At 44.2% G+C, this 21,967-nt stretch overlaps 1 protein-coding gene across 4 annotated transcripts in view; it reads left to right on the forward strand.

Moving 5' to 3' along the window:
• Nucleotides 1-567: 567 nt before the first annotated feature.
• FNDC1 (fibronectin type III domain containing 1) overlaps nt 568-21,967 on the forward strand; it is a 104,329-nt gene continuing 82,929 nt past the window's right edge. For all 4 annotated transcript variants that reach the window (XM_032836480.1, XM_032836482.1, XM_032836481.1 and 1 more), the window contains exon 1: nt 568-694. In XM_032836480.1, coding sequence (XP_032692371.1) covers nt 589-694 — 106 coding nt within the window. In that variant the 5' untranslated portion in view covers nt 568-588. The remainder of the gene's footprint in view (nt 695-21,967) is intronic.

Below are 21,967 nucleotides of genomic sequence, written 5' to 3' on the forward strand. Positions count from 1 at the left end.
CATCAAAACCCTCTCCTGGGCGCGCGGGATGTGGGAAGGCCGGGCTGAGCCGCAGGAAAGGCCACGATGTGCAGAAAGGTGAGGCGACGTGGCTCCCGTCCCCAGCGTTGAAACCAGGGGTATCGATGGGATCGTAGGTCACTCTTGGGCTTGGCGGCGATTGGAGCCATTTCCCGAGCCAGAAAACGAGAGACGTTGGACAAGGGGAGGAAATTCTCACTGCCCTGAGAATCACCGAAATTTCAGAACCACCAAGCGGGGTTCCGGGGCGTTCCGGCACAGGAGCGCCGACGCGGCACCCGGTGCCCCTCCTGCCGTAGTCCGCCGCCCCGCCGCCCCGCCGCCGGCAGGGGGCGCCCGCTCGCGGCTAAAAGGCTCGGCGGGCGGCCCGAGGCCTCAGTACACCGCGCGGCGGCCGGTGCGCGGGCGGAGCGATCAGCCCTGGGCCAGGGCGCCGCGGCCACGGCGCAGAGCGCGCGCAGCCACTCGGACGGCGAGGACCCGACGGCGGCGCCTCGGCGCTCCCTGACTCTCTCCCAGCGCCGGCCCGCCCAGCCCGCCCAGCCCGCCGCGCATCCCGGGCTCCCGATGGCGCCCGAGGCCGGGGCCGCCCCGCGCGCGCTGTGCCCGCTGCCCTGGGTGCTGCTGCTCTTGGCCGCGCTGCTGCCCGTCGTGTCCCCGGCGGGGGCTCCAGGTACGCGCAGTCCCGGACTCGGCTGCCCGACTCCCCGCGCCTCCTCGCCGCTTCTCTGCCCACCATCCGCGCATCACCCACCCTGCCTGTTGCTCCGGGGACCGCCGTCCCGCTCTGTGCTGTGCGTGTCGTGTCACTAACCTGTGCGTCCTCATCGCTCGCGGGTCGTGGCGCGGAGGGGCGGCTGGGGACGCGGGCTCTGGGCACTCGGCACCTGGCGCATGGGAGTCGGGCGAGGGGACACCATGGGTGCTGGGGACCTCAGTGCCCTTGGTTTCAACTTTGCCGTCGAACGCCCCAGAGTCCAGAGACTCAAGCAGTCAGGCTAACTTCCTGGAGAGATTCAGGCAGAGGAAAAACAAAAAAGAAAAGAGAAAAGCGACGCTTTGGCATTGCGGTGGAGGTGGGGGTCTTATTTTTCTTTGCCCAGAATTTCCCTGTGGGCATCCTTTCCCCCAGTTCACCTGCCCGGAGGTAGGGATGCCTGTTGGAGGGTGGCACTCGGGAGACCAGAAGGGAGGCAGGGAGGTAGGACTCTTCTAGAAGCGCACGGGGGAAAGCTGCGAGCCGCCCCGGGGGCGGTCGGGTACCCAGGCGCCCAAGCGTCCGCGGCACTCAGACGGAAGCCAGTACCTCCGGGTGGGAACTGTGGAGCTGGGAGAAGACTTTGGTCTTGAGAGGAGGGAGAGAGAAAGTGGGAGAGCCGATCTGGGAGAAGCTCGCCCTTCCCCGAAGACACCGGGCTGGAGATGGGAAGGATGCTTTCTTTCGGGGATGAAACGTGAGCAGCACTCTTCAGAAAATACCAGCGTGCTGGTATCAGAAGTTCTGAAGGTTTCCTGCGGAGAGTTAAAGTTTGTGGTGGGTTTTTCATCCCTAAGCCTTTGGTGGCCCTTGTTCCCACCTCCTGTGCAGGCATTTCCACACTTGAAACGGCGAGGCTTGTATTTATGCCATCAGTTTGTAGGAATCCAAGAAGTCCACATTTTTGTTGATACTATTCACTCCCAGCTGGGTTATAAAAATTCAGATGTGATTCCAAGGAAGGCTACTTGCTTGATGATGCTATTTAGTGTCCTTATTGCCCTTTTAAAAAGGGGAAATGAGGGACGGCTGGGGGGAGGGGGTCACGTCTTGCAGTTCTTTATGGTGGGTACCTCCGCAGCAGGTTCATGCTTCATGGTGGGATGCCCGAAGTCACTTCTTCCTAAAAGGCAGGACCAGTGGTAGATTTTGTTTTCTTCTCTCAACAATTTCTAGGAAAGCATTCACTGAATATTTGGTGCAGTAGTTAACAAGAATAAAGCTATTTTAAAGCCTTTCGACTCCCCCACCTACAGCTCATGGCTTTTTTCCCCCACTAAATTAAGTTTTCTGAATGTTGAAAGAGTTATTGTTTCAGAAAATGAGCCGGAGCTGGAAGTAATGCTAACCTGGCTTCATGATGATTCCAGCTTCACTCCTGCTGGATTCCTCTGCCACCTGCCCAGTGGGTTACATTTGCGTGTGCCTGGAATTAGGGTTCTGTGTGGCAGCTCCTGAAATGCTATGCCCTCACTTGCCTTTTGCTCTGTAAATTCACTGAGCTGTGGAATGTGGGAGCTGGAATGTTTGCTGGCACTTCGCTCGACTGTGTTGACGTGGGACTTGCAGGAAAATGATGATCAGACTAGAAATGGACCAGCACATTTTGAAACGAATATCTACTGCCTTTAAATGAAATAATAGAAGGAAAGGAAGAGATATAATCTGGAGATAGCTCCCCACTGCTGTGAAAGAAATCATGGGGCACATAATTTATTTCATCTGCTCCTCTGGAAGTCTTCCTGTCTGTCCTGCCGTACATAGTTGTAGTTGCTGTTCCAGACTTGGATTCTGGGTCTGATAGCAAGGCCATGGGCACACGTCTCCTTCTCTGGCTGAATCAACACATGGGCCCAGCTAGCTGCCTGAGTCAAGCCTTCCCCTGCTCCCCAGACCTTGGGGGCCAGAATCCTTGTAATGAAAGCACCCAGAGCCACTCTAAATGGCAAGCTACCACAGCTCAGACGAACTTTCCTTAAAACAGAGGAGATTTGCAGGGCACACGAAAGATCAAAAGAAACCCTTTACCTTGGTGGTCCATTAAAACATAAACCAAAATAAGCAAGTGATGTCTCCAACATCCATCCCTACAATAAACTACTGAGCAACCATTGAGATTACAGTGGCACTTGCCAGTCTGATAGGATACATATCTCTAAAAATGTGAGGACACACACTCACATGTATTTCTAGCAGTTCTCTTAGGGTGGTTATGGGTGACTTTGATTTTTTTCTTTAGAACCTAAATATCCTTTCAGGGAATTTGCAAGGTGAAAACTATCTTCAAAGAAATGGCAAGATACTCTGCCCCCCCCCCTTTTTTTTTTTAACCGTGTTGATGTTTGCTGAAAAAGTAGAAACTTGGTGGGTGAAACCGCTGGTATTTTAGGGTGAATTGAGGTTTTGATGCCATAATGAACTAATAGTCATTGAAGTGAAGAAGAGATATGCCAGTTTCAGTTAAGAATGTCCTGGTGCAACAGTAAAAATTATTAATTTCACAAATCTCTACCCTTGAATGCATGTCTTTTTAATATTTTGTGGGAAGGAACAGGAAAGGGACATAAATTACTTCTGCAGACTGCCCAAGTTCAGTGATAATCCTGAAGAAAAATCATAAGGAAAATCCTGGTAATCCTGAGGTAATCCTAAGGAAAAGCTCTTGTGTGATAGTTTGAGTTGTGAACTGAACTAGCTTCTTTTTTCATGGCACACCATATTTACCAGAAAGAATGACCACAGACAAACTTGGGTATTTGGCAGACATCTTCTCAAAGATGAACAAGGGGACCTGTCACTTCTAGTAAAATAACTGATAGTATGTCTTGTCAGTAATAAAATTTGAGCTTTCAGACGAAAATTGGAATCTTGCCAAGTCATCTCCAATATCATTCGAAAGTTTCCCAATGCTTAAAAACTTCTCTAACAATATCAGTGGTGAGATAAATGAATATGATGGTTTAAATATTGTCTTATAAAAATGTGTCAGCATTTAGATGATCTGCATAACCAAGTGAACTAGTAAATTCCAAGTGACCAATGCATAAAGTTACCAAATCTTGCCTAGCTAAAAGATCCAGCCAAAGTGCAAGAGAGCCCAATGGATCTTTCATGTAACAAAGTGTGAAAAACTCTTTATACAGTTTCAGATTCTACATCACAGCCAACCTTGAAGAAACTGCTACTTGATGAGTTTTGGTGTAGTATCAAAGATTTTCCAAAAAGATTCGTGAGGCTGTTAAGATACTTTTCCAACTACAGAGCTGTGTGAAGTTGGATTTTCTTCAGGCACTTCAACTACAACATATTATAATGGACTGAAGATGTAAGCAGAGAAGAGATCCTGCTGTCTCCTATTGAAGAGATGTGCCAAAGTGTAAAACAATGTCACTCTTCCATTTCTTTTTGTTTTGGAAAACAGTTATTTTTCATAAAATATAAGTTTTTTAATGCCAATATGAAATGGCTTGCTGCTGCTATTTTAAAATGATTTAATGCATTCAGAGGAATGCATGCCTAGTTTATATTTCTGGTTAGTAGATCACAACAGATAAAACCAACATAAATATAACCTCTGGGAGATGGTCATTAATTTAAGAGTAGACAGGAATCCAGAGAAGAGGAAGTTTGATAGCCACTGGGATAGAAAGGGGAAGTAGGTCCTCCATCAAGATGCCTAACTCTGAGACTCAGTACAGTGTTCTTCACATGCAGTATGGCCAGCCTTGGGCCAGCTAGTCAGTCTCCACTAGTCCAAGTGAATGGAAAGATTCCTTCCATCTGCAAAGTCTTAAAGGGTCTCCCTATGGCCCAATCTATGCCCAGCTCTGCAGGGTTTCCCACCTACTTTTGTCCTCCTTGAGAAGAAAGGATGAATATACCCTTTCCTTTTGTCTTGTGCATTGGAGCCCACCCAGATGAAAGAAATGTTTAATTCATCAACTGAGCGTGCAATTTGTTGCTGTGGAATCAGAGGTTATAAGAGAATTTCAGAATGACGATTCATGTCCTTGAGGAGTTGTCACCGGACGGTTCCAGAGGATTATCAATATGTCTTCCCAGGGCCATTCATATCTCTAGTTGAGTTATAAAGCCCCATTTCCTGAAAACAGGCAGGGGAGGAGGTGAGGAGTGTGTGTGTGTGTGTGTGGGGGGGTTGTATTAGTTTCTTATTTATTGTTGTAACAGTTTATCACAAATTTAGTGGCTTAAAACAACACAAATTTATTATGTTGTAAGTCTGGAAGTCTGAACTCTGAAATAGGTCTCACTGGGCTAAAACGAAGGGCTGTGTTCCTTCTGCAGGGTCTTGGAGAGAATCTGGTCCTTACCTTTTCAGGCTTCTAGAGGTGCCCACATTCTTCTAGCAGCCTCTCCCAGCGGTCCTGTCACTCTGCTCCTTCCCACACCTGACCTTCTGTGACTCTGACCTTCTTGTCTCCCTCTTTTACTTATGAGGATCCTTGTGATTCTATTGGACTCACTGGAATAATGCAGGATAATCTCTCCATCTCCAGGTCCTCTACTCAGTCACATCTGCAAAGTCCATTTTGCCACATGAGGTCACATATTCACAGGTTCTGGGGACTGGGAGATGCCCATCATTGGAGGCCGCTATTCTGCTACTGCAGGTGAGGGTTGGAGGGGAGGCTAAAAGCAAACATTTCAGGAAGGACCCCATCACCTGTCACTGAATGAGGAGCAAACATTTCTTCATGGTTCCTATGGAACTGGGGATTTCTTAAGTTATCGTTAAGTCTCTTATCAGGACATTTTATTTCAGTCTGAAAATATAAAGGCAAGTATTTAAAGGTATAAAAATGAAGAAGAGAAAACATACATATACTTACTTGTTAATCCATAGAATATTTGCGTTGCAATATATCCAAACCTGAAATTTTAGGTGACTTTGACAAGAGCTGGGTAGCTGGGGGCAGGGACAGATATTGCTTATTTCTTTTATCAGTTATAGTAAGCACATATTAGGGCATATGGATAGGGGTATTGGTTATACACATAAGCTAACATCTTTTCCTTCCTTCTAGAATTTATCCTTGTCTTGTTGCAAAGAGTATGAATTTAATTCTGTTTTTGGGAATTGTGTTATTATTGATTTTTCATTAAGGAAATTTCTCCAGTATGGGCCAGATGGTTAAAATTTAGAAATTTTGAAAAAGGAATCTGTGCCACTGAGAGGTGACGTCATGAGGAAGACACATTCCTCCCCCCTCCCCCCACCTTTTCCTCTCGGCCCCGAGGGCGGCCGCGCTTGCGCCCAGCGGCCCTTAGAGGGCGCTGCTGGCCTTGTGGCGGCGTTTCCACAGCCCGCTGGCCCCTTGCACTGGCGCCCCGGCGGCGGTGGCTTTACAGAGATAAGAAAATTAGGATAAAACGTACAGTTATCTGCTTTGGGTTTCCCTTAATGTTTGCCTTTTGTCAGCTTTGCTCCTCATTGAAGCTTCCTTCAGACAGTAAGTCAGGAAGGACAAATCATGCGTTAAGATTGGAATTGAGTGCTTGTTAGTAATGATCCTTGGCTAGGGGGAGCATGAAAGCCTAAAGCTAAAGCACAGGTCGGCAGCCCTTCAGCCCTGGGGGACCCCTGGCGTCTCTGCCGGCGCCCCAGAACTGCAGCAGCTGGAAGACGGGGAGGGACAAGGGACTTTGGAGGAGGACACGGACCTCTTGAGCACCGCGAGTCAGTTTTGAATGAGTTGGTTAATCAGTCTCAAGTTTCTCCCCGTTGACCTCTCAGGATGCTTTTTGTATCTGGGGAGAATAATGCGCGATCTAAGGCTGATTTCTGAGTCTAGCAGAATAGCTGGAGAGCTGCTCGTGTTATTAATCACATTTGCCAGCTGTGGCCCCTTGTATGTGGAGGAAATGATTAAATTATAATAGCATCATAATCTGTATGGTACACTCTACACAATTCTACTTTCATTTTTACGTGGAGTTCTTCAGTGTGCATTTTAATTTCTTTTTAATACTAACTGGCAGTTAAAAGTGCCACAAAGTTTAACATTCATTTCTATGTCATGCCATCTGATTTTCGTGGCAACCTCGTGAAGTTGGTAACATCCTCCCCTCACCACAAGGGAACTGGGTTCCCAGGAGTTCGCTGGCTTTCCCAAAGTCATGTAGTTTGTGGTATCCCGGGATTTGGACCCCAGTCTTTTAGATCCACATCCTCTGTGCTTCCTGCAGGCTAATCCAGCTCCTGTTTGGGTGTTTGCTGAATTCCCCATGTTTTCTCCTTTGGGCTGGTAGTGGGAGCTGGTACCACCACTTTTGATTGGCTCGGAATGCCCTTCTAAGTCTACACTGCAGTCACACTGCCATTGGCTGTTGAGAAATGATTCTGTCACACACCGAAGCATGTTGAACTCTAGTAGGGGTTAAGTTCAGATGAGGTTGTAGTGAACCTGTTCCCGGTTACAAAATCTATTTGGCATTGGGTACAAGCTCAATCTTCATGGCAGGCAGTGTCCCTTCCTTAGTGACTCCTGTTAAAACTTGCCCTTGAGGGAACCCTCCTACACTGTTGGTGGGAATGCAAACTTGTGCAGCTGCTCTGGAAAACAGTATGGAGGTTCCTCAAAAAGTTGAAAATAGAGCTGCCTTACGACCCAGCAATCTCACTACTGGGTATTTACCCTAAAGATATAAATGTAGTGATCAGGGTCACATGCACCCAAATGTTTATAGCAGCAATGTCCATAATAGCCAAACTATGGAAAGAACCTAGATGTCTAGATGTCTAGATGTCTATCAGTAGATGAATAGATAAAGAAGATGTGATATATATGTATATATACACACACATATATATACACACGTATGCAGCCATCAAAAATGAAATATTGCCATTTGCAATGACGTGGATGGAACTAGAGGGTATTATGCTAAACGAAATAAGTCAATCAGAGAGAGACAACTGTCATGTGCTCTCTCTGGTATGAGGAATTTGAGAGGCACAACAGGGGTTCATGAGGGGTACAGAGGGAAAAAATGAAAAAAGATGGGATCGAGAGGGAGACAAACCACAAGAGACTCTTAATCTCCGGGAAAAAACTGAGGGCTGCTGAGGTGGGGAGGGCGGAAAGGAGAGAGGGATGGTGTGGCTGGGTTATGGACATTGGGGAGGGTATGTGCTATGATGAGTGCTGTGGATTGTGTAGGACTGATGATTCACAGACCTGTACCCCAAAGCAAGTAATACATTATATGTTAATAAAAAAATAAAGATTAAAACAAATTTTAAAGATTTTTTAAATAATTTTTTTAATTTTTAAAAAGAATCTTTTTAAAGACTTAAAAAAAAACTTGCCCTTGAGATCCATGCTCTGTGTCTAGTTAGTTACAGAAACCCTCAGAGTTTAATAGAGTGGTTGTCTGTGGATGCCTGATCCTTATGATGGAGCCTGTCAGCCTTGTATTGTAACCCAAGGTTCCCAGAATTCAAGTTTGTTTACAGCAGACCATTTAAATCAAGCAACACTGCTGACAGACATTAGTTGTTAATCTATGTCACCTCATAGAGGTGAGAAGACTGTAAGAGCATTATTGTTAAGGTGTTTGGAACTTCTCAGAAAACAGTATTCTCTAAACGCTGGGATTTGTCTTTTAGGGATTATTTTATTGGGTTCCATCTCTTCAACCAAATTTGCTTCACCTGACTCAGCTGCTAATTTGCGCTGTGTGAGTTTGGGCGGCTCATAATTCTTCAGGCTTGTTTCTCATCTACAAAGTGAGGGGATCGGACTATAGACATGGCTAAGGGTCCCTTCTGATGATAACTTTGCGTGAGTCTCCATTTAAAGGGCATCCATCCATCCATTCATTCATTCAGTCAGCATTAATACATGTCAGATGCAGAGATACCAATCTAATAAACACAGTCCCTCTGTCCAGAAGGCATAGGCGGAGGGGAGTAGGGGAGGGAAAGCACCCAGTGTGGTGCATATTAGGACAGTCCCTGGGGTGGGGGAAATTGGATTGGACATCCAGGACAGCCATATTTGAGCTGGGTTTTGAGGAGAGGAGTGGGCATTACTTAGGGAAGGAGAGCAAGGAAGGACATTTCAGGTGAAGGAGAACCATGCCGTGTGTGAAGGCACAGAGAGGCAAAGATCATGGTGACAATTTTGAAGAAATATGCATTTCTGGTGGATCCTGCAAAGTGGCCCCTGTGGGAACGGTTGCATTCAAGGCTGGAAGGACAGCCCTACTAGATGTTCCAATGACCATTGAAGGAGTGCGCACAGTGGGAGGTCACACAGATGCTGATTGGACAGTGCAGGAGTCAGGCTAGAGGGGAGGGGGTTCTTTTATATCTTCTGATTTATTTGAGATTTGGGAGGTTTCTCCTTACTTTATAGACCAAACTGATAGCTCCTAACTACTGTCTTTACCTTCAGTTCTATCTGAAATGTTCTAGCATAGCACAACCCGATCTTGGAATGGGTTCCAAGTTACCATGAGTCTCATGCCTCCACATGTGGGTAGATTATAGTTAAGATGGGGGAGCTAAAGAGTTGAATACAATGGCTTTGGGGTCAAGGGTGGTTCTGGGGATGGAATTTAGTTTCCAAGGGAAAAAAATGGTGTCAGTAATTTTAGGAGTTCATGGGGGCAGCAGTGGTGGGTAACTTGGGAAGGAGAAAATCAATGGATATTATTTATGCAGGCTCTTAGAGTCTAAATAGTGACACTCCGTTCAAAGGCCACCTAAGCATCTACTCGTTCTGGGGGTCTGAAGGCTGTTATGTGGTGGACAGGTGGTTGGTTAGAGCCAGCAAACACAGATTGAGAAGGCGACTGTGCTGTCCTTGGCACAGGGTGGATGGTGGGTTCCATAGCACATGGAACTCTATGGCTACACTAGGTGGCATTGCAGTGAGAGGTTGGATGCACCACAATGGCTTAATTTGGGAGGACGCCATGTTTGTCTGGGGTGAAATCCCTCTGGCAGTCACTGCAGCCAGAACTCACAGAAGAGGCCAGGGACCCCGACAATCAGGTGTGGTCTCCTAGGAGCTTGGGAGCAGCAACCTCAGCCAGGCCAGGCGATGGCAGCCTTCTGAAGACCCCGGCCAGGGGCTGCTGTTGGCCAGGTGATGGCTGGGCAGACTGCCTTCTTAGTGGCACCATCTTATGACAGCAGAGTTTTATAAAATAAAGTCCCCCTAGAGAGACGTGATGGTGCCACACAGCTGCTTCCACCTAGAAAACAGAAAGCTTCGGGAAGCCTGTTCCACAGTGAGACTGGTGTGATATGCAGGGCCGTGGCTCAGTTTCCAAGGGTGCGTTCAGCGATCCTTTATTAGGAGTCTACCCCGGGGGTGCTCTATTCCCCAAGCATCTGGATTAGGATTTCGGACTCCACTGTAGGCACAAAGGACTATTTCTCAAGAATGGCTTTTTAAAGTGTCATCTTTGAGGTAGTTGTAGTCACATGCAATTGTAAGAAAAAATGCAGTGATCTCCTATATCCTTTCCCCAGTGTCTCCCAAAGGTGACAGCTTGTATAACTATAGTGCAGGGTCTGGCAGGCAGCTGACATCTCTACCAGCCACTACTGTTCCCATCTCACCAGTGTGACCTGTGGCTTGTGTGGGTTCCTGCGTAATTTTACCATGTGTGTATGTGCATTCACCTTCCTTCTTACCTAACTCCACCTCACCCTTGGCAATCACCAACCATTCTCCACCTCTATAATTCTGGCATTTCGAGAATGTCATATAAATGGAACTATGGAATATGTCACCTTTTGAGATTGCTAAAAGCCTATTTTTAAGAAGTATTTTCACCCATTCTGCTTGAGATCACTACAGTTAGCTTGCCGGTGTTTTTGTATGTTCTGAGATCTCATGGTATGTAATTTGGCATAGCAGGAAAGTACTGCTTGCCACCCTGGTCCAGGCCACCTTATCGGGATTACTGCAAGAACCTCCTCATTGGTTTCCCTGCTTTGGCCCTCTCACCCTATACCCTATTCTCAAAACAGGAGTCCCAGTAGTTCTTACTTCATGTGATGTATGAAGTCATAGAAGTCACAGTAGCTCCCCATCTCTCTTAGATAAAAACCCAAATCCCAACAAGTTTTCAGGGCTACACATAATCATCTTCTATACCACACCCTCCCTCACTGTCAGCTCCAGCTCCTTGGCTTCCTTGCTGGTTCTGTAATGTGCTGGGGACCTTCCAACCCCGGTGCCTTTGTATTTACTGTTCCCTCTGCCCAAACAACTTTCCATAAACATCTATGGGTACATTTCTCACTGTGTCCAGATTCTTTATGCAACATCTCATGAGGCATTATGTGACCACTTTCTCCCCAGTTTAACAGTGTAATCCTATCCCTACCCCCCAACACTTCTTATCCTGGCTTAATTTTCTCCACAACCTTTAGCCCCACCTGATAGTTCATATACTTTGCTTTTGTAGTTGATAATTGGCTGTTGTCCTCCATTGCACTATAAGCTCCATGACAGCAGGACATTTTGTTAGTTTTATTCACTGAAGTCTCCTCATTGCCTAGAATGATATGCTGTCTGCAGAGAGAAGATGCTTAATAAATATTTGCTGAATGGTTGGTATTGATGTGTGCTTTCTTTGTTATTGATTACATGTGGTATACACCAAATATATTTATGTACATGACCTGACAAGAACAGGATACGTGGGGGTGGCAAGTGTTGGGCAGTGTCCTGCCTCCATCTTACTGTGACATTGTGAGGTCAGACCCTGATTTTTGAAGAGTGTTGGCTTGTGTTGGAAGTCCATCAGCAGCTGGAGAATTATATTTCATGGTATACCAGTTTCCAAGTGCTGCCGTAACAAAGGATTGCAAACTGGGTGGCTTTAAACAACATAAATTTATTCTCTCATAGTTTTGGAGGCTGGAAGTCTGAAATCTGTAGGGCAGGGTCATATTCTGTCCGAAGGCTCTAGAAAAAACTCCATCCTTGTCTCTTCTTAGTGACTAGTGGTTTCCAGCAATTCTTGATGTTCCTTGGCTTATAGATGTGTCACTCCATTCTCTTGTCTCCTTTGTTATATGGTCTTCTCTCTGAGTCTTCTTATAAGGGTAGTGGTCACAATGGATCATGGCTAAACTTAATCAAGCATAACGTCATCTAAACTAGATTATATCTGCAAAAACCCTATTTCCAAATCACATTCACAGATATTGGGCCTTAGCCCTCAGCATAGCTTTTGGGGAGACACAGTTCAACCCACAACATATGGTATGCCTACCAACACAATTCTTTTTCAGTAGGTGAAAGAATTCTTGCAGCTTCCAACAGTGGGCCATAGTTGAGCCGTAGGAAGACATGAGTCACTGTTGTACTCTGGGCTGAACTGTCAACCCAGAGTTCCAAAGACCTACGCACATTCAATTCTCCTAATTCATAGATCAAACCTGGATGAATCCTTCATTCATAAAGTAAGTCAGTAAGTAATTAACTCATATCTTCTGTGACCAGTGACTATGCTAGGCTCTGAGGCACAGGGATACAAAGACTTAATAATGAAATCAGGATTGATGTAGCAATAAGTAATGGCATCGAATGTGATGTGTAGCAATATAGGATCATCTAGTACTTTCTAATTAACTTCTACTCATCAGATATAGAGTTAAGTTCCAAATGTTTTTATTTTATTTTTTTTTCAGTGTTCCAAGATTTCTTGTTTATGTACCACACCCAGTGCTCAATGCAATACATGCCCTCCATAATACCCACAACCAGGCTCACCCATCCCACCATCCCCTCCCTTCCAAAACCCTCAGTTTGTTTTTCAGAGTCCACAGTCACTCATGGTTCATCTCCCCCTCTGATTTCCCCCAATTCACTTTTCCTTTCCTTCTCCTAAAGTCCTCCATGTTATTCCTTATGTTCCACAAGTAAGTGAAACCGTATGATAATTGACTCTCTCTGCTTAACTTATTTCTTTTTTTAAAAGATTTTATTTATTTATTTGACAGACAGAGATCACAAGTAGGCAGAGAGGCAGGCAGAGAGAGGGAAGCAGGCTCCCTGCTGAGCTGAGCAGAGAGCCCAATGCGGGGCTCGATCCCAGAACCCTGAGATCATGACCTGAGCCAAAGGCAGAGCCTTAACCCACTGAGCCACCCAGGCGCCCCATGCTTAACTTATTTCACTCAGCACAATGTCCTCCAGTCCTGTCCATGTTGATACAGAAGTTGGGTATTCATCCTTTCTGATGGATGCATAATATACTCCATTGTATATATGAACCATATCTTCTTTATCCATTCGTCTGTTGAAGGGCATCTTGACTCTTTCCACAGTTTGGTGATTGTGGTCATTACTGTTATGAATATTGGGATACACATGGCCCTTCTTTTCACTGCATCTGTATCTTTGGGGTAAATACCCAGTAGTGCACTCTTTCTGTGAAGTTGGCATTATCCTGGTCCCCAAACCAGGCAAAGACCTATCAAAAAGGAGAATTTCAGAGCAATATCCCTAATAAATATGGATACCAAGATTCTCAACAAGATCCTAGCTAATAGGAACTAACAGTACATTACAAAGATTATCTACCATGAACAGGTGGGATTTATCCCTGGGATGCAAGGGTGGTTCAACATTCGCAAATCAATCAATGTGATAGAACAAATCAATGAGAGAAGAGAGAAGAACCACATGGTCCTCTCAATTGATGCAGAAAAAGCATTTGACAAAATACAGCATCCGTTCCTGATTAAAACTCTGTAAAGTATAGGGATAGAGGGAACATTCCTCAACTTCATAAAATCTATCTATGAAAAACCCACAGTGAATATCATTCTCAATGGGGAAACGCTGACAGCCTTCCCTATGAGATCAGGAACGCAACAAGGATGCCCACTCTTGCCACTGTTGTTCAACAAGTTCTGAATGCTTTTACACTGATATACATGAAATTATAAGATTAGCAGGAGAAATCAGTAAATTTGTGTGAGGACTTTTCCTGGTGGTCTCACCTGAATATTCACTCAATCTTTATTTTTTCCCTGTTCAATAAAATTTAATATGCACCACTATCTTTCTCTTATCTAGACTATAGTCTCTAGTCAAGACTTCTAGGTGATGAGGTGAGGCAGCCTTGCTCTAATTGTGGACATTCTTTATGTCATAGAAAAATGTCATGTCCTTTTTTCTGTTGTAACATGTGCCCTGGCCTGCTCTGTTTTTTCACATTTCCTACCCCATCCAACATTTGCCTTCTATTATTTTCTGATAGACTGGGAGAATTAAAACCTCTTTTTGTAGTTCATAACTCTCAGAATACACACATGTACCTGCAGATATCTGAGCAAACCAGGGCCAAGAGGAGGAGAAAATAGAGGCAGAGGAAACTATGCTCCCCAACTTCCCTGAGACACAGGCTGATCTTATTTTATAGTTGTGTCATCACCACATTTTGACTCCAATACTTAGGAAGGAACAAGTCTTGGAGATGAGACATAGGGTATTGTCTGAGCAGCTTAAGTGTCTCTCTCGAGGAACATGAGGATTTTGAACTAAGAGTCTCTGGGATGAGTTCTGTGGGGTCCACTGATCCTCTGAAATTATAAAGAGTTATTATTATAGGAAGCAATTCAGAGCATTCTCAGGGTTAAAGGGCAGGCTGGGTTAGATTCACAGAAATGCCTTGATTAAATTTCCTCTTAGAATTCAAGCTGTGAGACTCTTAAGCATAGGAAACAAACTGAGGGTTGCTGGAGGGGACAAGGGTGGGGGGATGGGGTAACTTAGTGATGGAGGGCATAAGGATGCAATGAGCACTGGGTATTATATAAGACTGATGAATCACTGACCTCTACCACCGAAACTAATAATATGTTATATGTTAATTGAATTTAAATAAAAATAAATAAATTTAAAATAAGAATTCAAGCTGCAGAAAGCACTGGTTAGGTCTCCCACACATGGGGGAAATCTCTGGCAAAGACCCTCCTTGAATCTCACCAATGTTGTACTTTGCTCTCTGATCATCCTGACTTGAGAAAGTCTTCCTTTCCTCACCCTCTGAGCCCTGATAATGTTCATAATTAGTAGCATTCAGTTGATATTAAATGTCTGATACCTTTACTCTTTTTTTCATGCATGAGTACAGTGCTTCCCTCTGAAGCCTGAAGATCACTGCCTTCCTTACACAGCTGTGAATTTATTCATTTGTATTCCCAGGGCAGCAACTTTCATACTAACTCTGTGTCACCCAGCTAAGGAACACATTCACGGAGATATACCTTTGAAGAGGGGGGAATGTGGAGAATTTGACTAGGTAGAGCTGTCTAATCATGGAAACTACTGAAGACTGTTTTAGGCACAGAATTGATAGGCAGATTGAAAAGGGGAAGTTGACCAGATTACCTAAATTTCCTTTCAACTTTTAAGATTTTAAAATTTAATCCAAAGACTATTTCCTGAGGAAAATGAAGACCTCCAAGCCCACTCCTGCTATGTGAGGAGGGAGAACTGACCAAGAGCCCAGGTACTGGGAATTATGCCCATTTTCTATTGGGTTTTAATTGGTGACATCATCCCCTCTGTGGCTCTTCTGCCTCCCACATTAGTTGAGTGCCTTATGATTTTCTTTCACATTTTGTTGTTGCATCAGTCCTTGAGGATAGCTGTAGAAGAGTTTTATATTTTCCAAGAGAAACTTTGATGACCTATTTCTTTTGTTTTAGGCCCTTCTTCCTGAAAATCTTTCCACTTCTGTGTTCCAAGATGCAACTTTTCCCTCGTTCTCCTCTTTATAACTAATGGTTCAAATTAAAATGTCTTCTTTCCAGTCATTCTTCAGATATCTATATTCTTTGGGTCCCATTGGAGATGTCTTATACACTGTTGGATATACTGAAGCTCAAAGGAAAAGCCAGGGGTGCCTGGGTGGTCCAGTCAGATAAGCATCTGCCTTCAGTTCAAGTCATGAATTGGGGGCCTGGGATCAAAACCCTCATCAGGCTCCATGCTTAGTATGGAGTCTGCTCTTCCCTTTCCCTCTGCCCTGCACCCTAGTCATGCTTTCTCTGTCTCTCTCTCTCTCAAATAAAATCTTAAAAAAATAGGGAAGGCCAGGGCGCCTGGGTGGCTCAGTGGGTTAAGGCCTCTGCCTTCGGCTCAGGTTATGATCCTGGGGTCCTGGGATCGAGCCCTACATTGGGCTCTCTGCTCGGCAGGAAGCCTGCTTCCCTTCCTCTCTCTCTGCCTGCCTCTCTGCCTACTTGTGATCTCTGTCTGTCAAATAAATAAATAAAAAATCTTAAAAAAAATAGGAAATGCCAGGACTGGAGTTATGAATTTGGGAGCCATGATTTTATGGATGGCATTTGCAATCATGGATTAGATGTGCTAAGGAGGGAGAGAAGACAAAGGGGGGTGCATGCAGAGAAGAGAGAGGGCCAGAAGCTGGATTCTGGAGTACTCTAACATTTGAGTTCTGGCAAAAGAGACCAGTGATGTGGAAGAGAATCCAGGGAAGATGGTGTTCTGGAAAGCAGGTGACAGTGGGGTCAGGGAAGACAGAAGAAGAGGTACTTTGAGGAGAACCCCTCAGCTGTCATTGGAAGTAGATAGAGTAAGTCAAGGACCAAGAGCTGAGTATTTGGCAACGTGGACTCTTCCTAGTATTTATTTGTAAGAGTTCACTTAGCACAATGAGCTCAGGTATCACCATGAATTCTGGTGTCACCAATATCTTTCAGTTTTTTTTTTTAAAGTAGGCTCCATGCCCAGTGCAGAGCCCAGTGTAGGGCTCAAAGTCACAACTGTGAAATCAAGAACTGAGCTGAGTTCAAGAGTTGGACACTCAACCAATGGAGTCACCCAGGCACCCCAATAACTTACAGTTTTATAACTTTGGTTCTGATTTCTGTCCAGGCCTACATTTATCTCTTTCAGTTGTAACTGCAGCTGAGAGGCAACAAAGAGTAGTATAAAGAGCATTGTCTTTGGTTTTGGATTTGTCTTGGTTTTAACACCATAACTTACTAACTGTGTGTCCTTGGGGAGTCACTGAACTCTATGAGACTCAGTTTGCTCATTTATAAAAATGGGGATACCAAAGCACAGTTGATACAGTTTTTATGGAGATTCAAGAGCTGATAGTCATGGTAATCTAGAACTCTTTTTAATCACCTCTGAGTCCCCAGTGCCTAACTCAGAATCTGACACATGGTAGGTATTCAACATATGTCTGTTGCAGAAATAAATGAGATGTCTGGCTCTTACTAAATAGGTAAATAACAAATATTCATTCCTTTTTTTTTTTACTTCCCTCTCTATTTTTTCTTGATTACATATGACCCCACTACAAAACCCAAACTCCTTGTTCATGAAGTGTGTTGAGCATTTCTTTCCTCTTTACTGAGAGATTGTTTGCCCATGCCTTTATTCATAACCATTAACTGATGATCTAAAATATTAATTTTTAAAATATGAGAGCATATTTTAAAAGATGATTATTAGTAGTAGTCTGGGTTGTCATTGGGCTCATGTGGTCATTGGCTTCTGGTCATGTCTGTCTCATTTACTCTGTTTCATACCTGTCTCTCCACAACATTTGCTTGGCTTATCTTCTAAGGGTATTTTTCAGGGAGGTTTCTGAGTAAGATGAGTGGCGATTTCAGTGATAGTAATACCCAAGTGTTTAACATAGTTAGACAATGACTTTCACATTTTGGGAAAAGGAATGAATTTTCAGGGAGTTTTTTTTGGCTGGCATGTCAAGCAGTTTATAGTAGGCTGACTTTAAGCTGGACTAGAAAACAATGGTAATTCTTTGAGAAACTATTCTTCAGTTGCGAATTGAATTTGAAGAATGTGCAAAAGATCCCACAAAAACCTGGAAAGTACTGGTGTCTAGTGGGATCTCTGATGCCGGTCAACAGCAGGCATGAGCTCTGTATTCCTTTTCAATCCATAGGTATTTTCGCTTCTCGGTCTCTTGTTTTCTTACTTTTTTTTTTTTAAATAAATATATCTGTCCAATAACTCCAGTTCCATTTCCCTAAATCATTCTGGAAAGCTGGTGGATTATATGGGGAAACATTCTTGTCTTTTCTCTGGAAGAGTAGCTTTTGCTTATATTAGTTCCTGAACAAAATGGCCAAGAGCTTTAAAACTTTAAATCCTAACAATCAAATTCTGCCAGCTTTGTGGGTTAAGTTTACTCTAATTTTTGGCTGCATCATTTTCTGGACAGATGTACTGACTCAAGTCTGTGGCATACTGACAAATAAAGTATTGACATTGTCAAAATCAAATTCCCAGAGCAGGTCCCTTAACAACAACAACAGAAATAAATTAAGTTAAAACAAAGCAGCTCTCACTTAGAAATCAAGAGAAAAAGTGGCTTGATTTTATGGGTCCAGAAATGATGACACCAGGTAGCAATGGACTGGGTACTAATGGCATAATATCTGATAAACGCTAGCTAAACAGGTAAGAGAATTGTTTATCTCACTCATCAATAATCTCAGGAGCATAGAGGCTAACCAGGTTCTTTCCATTTTTCTAGTCTGCCATCCTAAGCTGGGCCATTACACCCAGGCTTGTCACCTCATGTTCCAAAATGGCTGCTGCCTGGTTAGGTGTCATGTTGACATCCCACGGGGGAATAAAGGAAGGTACAAAAGGTCAAAAGCACAAGACAGTGGGTCCTATCCCCTTTATAACACTTTCCTGGAAATGATAGCAGTAACTTCCTCATAAGTGTCATTGGCTAGAGTGGATCACATGACCACCCATGGCTACTGGGAAGGCTGAAGGATCATGGATATTTAGCATCCCAGTTTCTATTGTGGAAGAAGTCAAGGGAGGAAGAAGCCAGAAATGGATCTGCCATGACACTTTCTGAATTTAGTGCAAGTTTTAAACTGTCATAAATTAGTTGGGAAACTGGCCATTCTTGAGTGAAACTAATAAAAATTCAACTTAAAACATCTCAGAAGACATCTTGAGGGAGAAGGCAGATTCACTTTAAGAGTATTCTTTGGGCTTGATTGTTTGATTTTAGTTTTTCCACTTGCTGCTTGTTTTGAAACAATTCCTTGCTGCTTCATTTTGTTGTCCATTTTGTGTGTTTTCCTGCTTTATAGATCTTCCCCAAGGTGGCTGACAGGGAGGAAGGAAGATAATGAAAGGGATTAATGTGAGGTAAACTATATTAACACGTATTCTGCCTTTACAATACAAATAAACAATAAATACAATATAATACAAATACAATACAATACAAATAAACAATACAATAAACAATACAATACAATACAAATAAACAACCCCCAATACAATATACAAATATACAATACAATACAATTACAATACAAATAAACAACCTAGAATCTAGAACATTCTCGGGATGCCTCGGTGCCTCAGTGGGTAAAGCCTCTGCCTTCAACTCAGGTCATGGTCCCAGGGTCCTGGGATCAAGCCCCGCATCAGGCTCTCTGCTCGGTGGGGAGCCTGCTTCCCCCTCTCTCTCTGCCTGCCTCTCTGCCTACTTGTGATCTCAGTTAAATAAATAAATAAAATCTTTAAAAAAAAAGAATCTAGAACATTCTAGGCAGAAATTTCCCATAGGAAACCATAAACCCTTGAGGGTAGTGAGATGGCATTTGAATGACAGCCTTTTTTGGGTGTAGGTGGCCTTGGGTGGGAGCTTGGGGGTCAACTCCTAAGGAGAAAGGGACACAGGAAAGAAAGTACAGCCCATGCAACACTGGGGATCTTTCCTTGGGAAGTTCTCATGTCCTGGCAGGAGTGCTGGGCAGCCTAGGGCATGGCCAGCTTATGTGCAACACTACCACGCCCCCTCGCCCCCCACCCCCACCTCCACCCCACCCCACGACCCAGGGAAGCAGGTTACCAAAGCTACATATGAAGATACCTCTTTCTGTGACATGTAGCCACCTGAGAATTGCCCCAGGTGACAATGCTTGCGCAGAGGCAGAGGAAGGTGATGGCAGTGCTAGATGTCTGGGGAGCATAGAAAGGGACTCAGACAAACTCTACTCAAGTTCGGCCAGTGGCATGAGTTTTGAGATTTGGATGGCTTCATTTGGCTTCTTTGAGCTGATGGAGAAAAAATGTGATTCACAATTGTATTCGGTGACCATCTAGTGCCCTTATAAGCTCATTGGCATGTACGCCTGTGAATTTGGCCATTTATTCTGAATAAAATGATGCTTTGTTGTGATCAAAATACTGGAATAGCCTGAGGGTTTGGGGACAAGGGCAGGGAACTCAGGTTTAGCTGAGGAGAGAGGTGAGCAGAGCATACACTGAGCCTAGTGGCCTCACTCATCCCTCTGTTCATTAGGAAAGTCTGCCGGCAGTGAGGGTCAGGGTGCCCCAGCCACACACCAGAGCTGTCTGGGGCATTCTGAGTCTTCTGGTTTCTCACTCTACTTGTGTATGCCCTCAATAGGTGAACGTGACAGGACACGTTGGGCATGGGGGTGGGACCCAGTAACAGGAGAGCACATTGGGACAAGGGAAGGTGGATTGGGTTTTGAGGAATGCAGGCCAGGGATAAAGTCTGGAGAGCCCTGGCTGCCCTCAGATCTCCCGAAGGACCTGGGACATCTGCTTGCCTTGGTGTTTCTCTCTGACTCAAGGATAGCGCTTTGTGGCTTCCCCATGGTGGGGTCAGAGGTTGTGTTTGCAAAGTTCTTTCAGGTCTGTGGAGTGTTTTTTAAGTTTAAAGACTCCAAGGACCTAGACTTCCAGACCTAGGTTTTATTTTTTAAAGCAGTTATCCATAGAGAAACATGCCAACTGTGGAAAACAATTTTATTGAACCCCATTCATATTGTGAAATGTCAGAAGAGGAGCCAGGCCATTATTTGAATACTCAGACTATGTCTACCCAGCCCTAGTCTTCCAGGTGGAAAATGCAGTCAACCATATGTAGATTATACTCATATAAGTTTTTTTTCACACCATTGCAAAACAACCTGTATTTGCCCTTTTTTTTTTTTTTTTGTTTTTTGGTTGTCCTTGTTTGTTTTTGAGGGGAGCATCATAATTATTTGGCAAATATAATTCCATCCATTTGACAAGTTATTAAAACTTGGCCAGGCATTCCAGTGTTTTGCCCATGTGTTGCCGACCATCTGGTTGTTTCTACATTTGTGACTATTCCTTTTATGACTGGTATCTTATGGATAAGGGCTGAATTTTTCCACCTTTCCTTGGAATTATAGTCTCAAAGTTGTAGATCACACTGATTCAACTCCCCCCCACCCCGGTTTACATCCTAACCTTTTCTGGCTTATTGATTGAATTTTTGGTCAAACACTCATGGTTGCATCTGTGTTTTCTTCATTTCAGTCTGGGAAGTATTTGGCAGTTTCCAGTGGAAAGTAAAACTTGCATTTCAAACACAGACAAAGTAGGGAGACTTAAATAAACACGAAGGTTTTGTTGCATTAAAGAGCAATCCTTAGTATACTTAAGAAATAATTTTAAAATTTTTGGGGTTTTAAGGGACTAGTTCCTTTCTTTTTTTTTTTAACATCTTAATTTTATTTTATTTTTCTCAGTGTTCCAAGATTCACTGTATTAGTTTATTTCAAAAGCTCTTAACATTCCTTTGGGGGTTTCCTTCTTAACCAAGTTTGTCTACTCCTCTCCTCAGCATCAACTGCCAGACTGGGTGGGCTGTACAGAGCCCTCAGCTAGGAATGGCAGCCATCCCTGGCTGGTATTTGCTTTAATTTTTTTTGGGAGGGGTGTCTGTCTGCACACTGGCAGCATTTTGTGACTAAACGTACTGGCTACTGGGGTAGCTTCAAGAAAGTTAATTTTGACTTTCATAGAAGATCTTGATTAATCCATCAGGGTCTGACTGCAAGTGGCCAAAACCCCAACTTGAACTCATATAAGTCCCAAAATTCATTGTTTTGTGGAGCTGTATGTTCCGAAGTGAGGGGGTTCAGCTGGCCTTAAGGATTGAACCTCGGAACCAGGACTCTAACAGCCGCTGGACACTCTGACCATTTCTGGTTTCTTCTCCGTGTGACATGAAAGCTGTCACTAACAATTCTAAGATGCTGCCGCCACAGCCTCATGACGGGAAAGCAGAGGTGGTGCCCAGGGTCTGGTTCCAGTTAGAACGATTCCAATGAAGTCTCCTGAGCCATCTGAGCTCACATGAACAGAA

The sequence above is a fragment of the Lontra canadensis genome, unplaced genomic scaffold (assembly GCF_010015895.1).
Source record: "Lontra canadensis isolate GAN:19392208 unplaced genomic scaffold, GSC_riverotter_1.0 scaffold92, whole genome shotgun sequence".
Classification (NCBI taxonomy): domain Eukaryota; kingdom Metazoa; phylum Chordata; class Mammalia; order Carnivora; family Mustelidae; genus Lontra; species Lontra canadensis.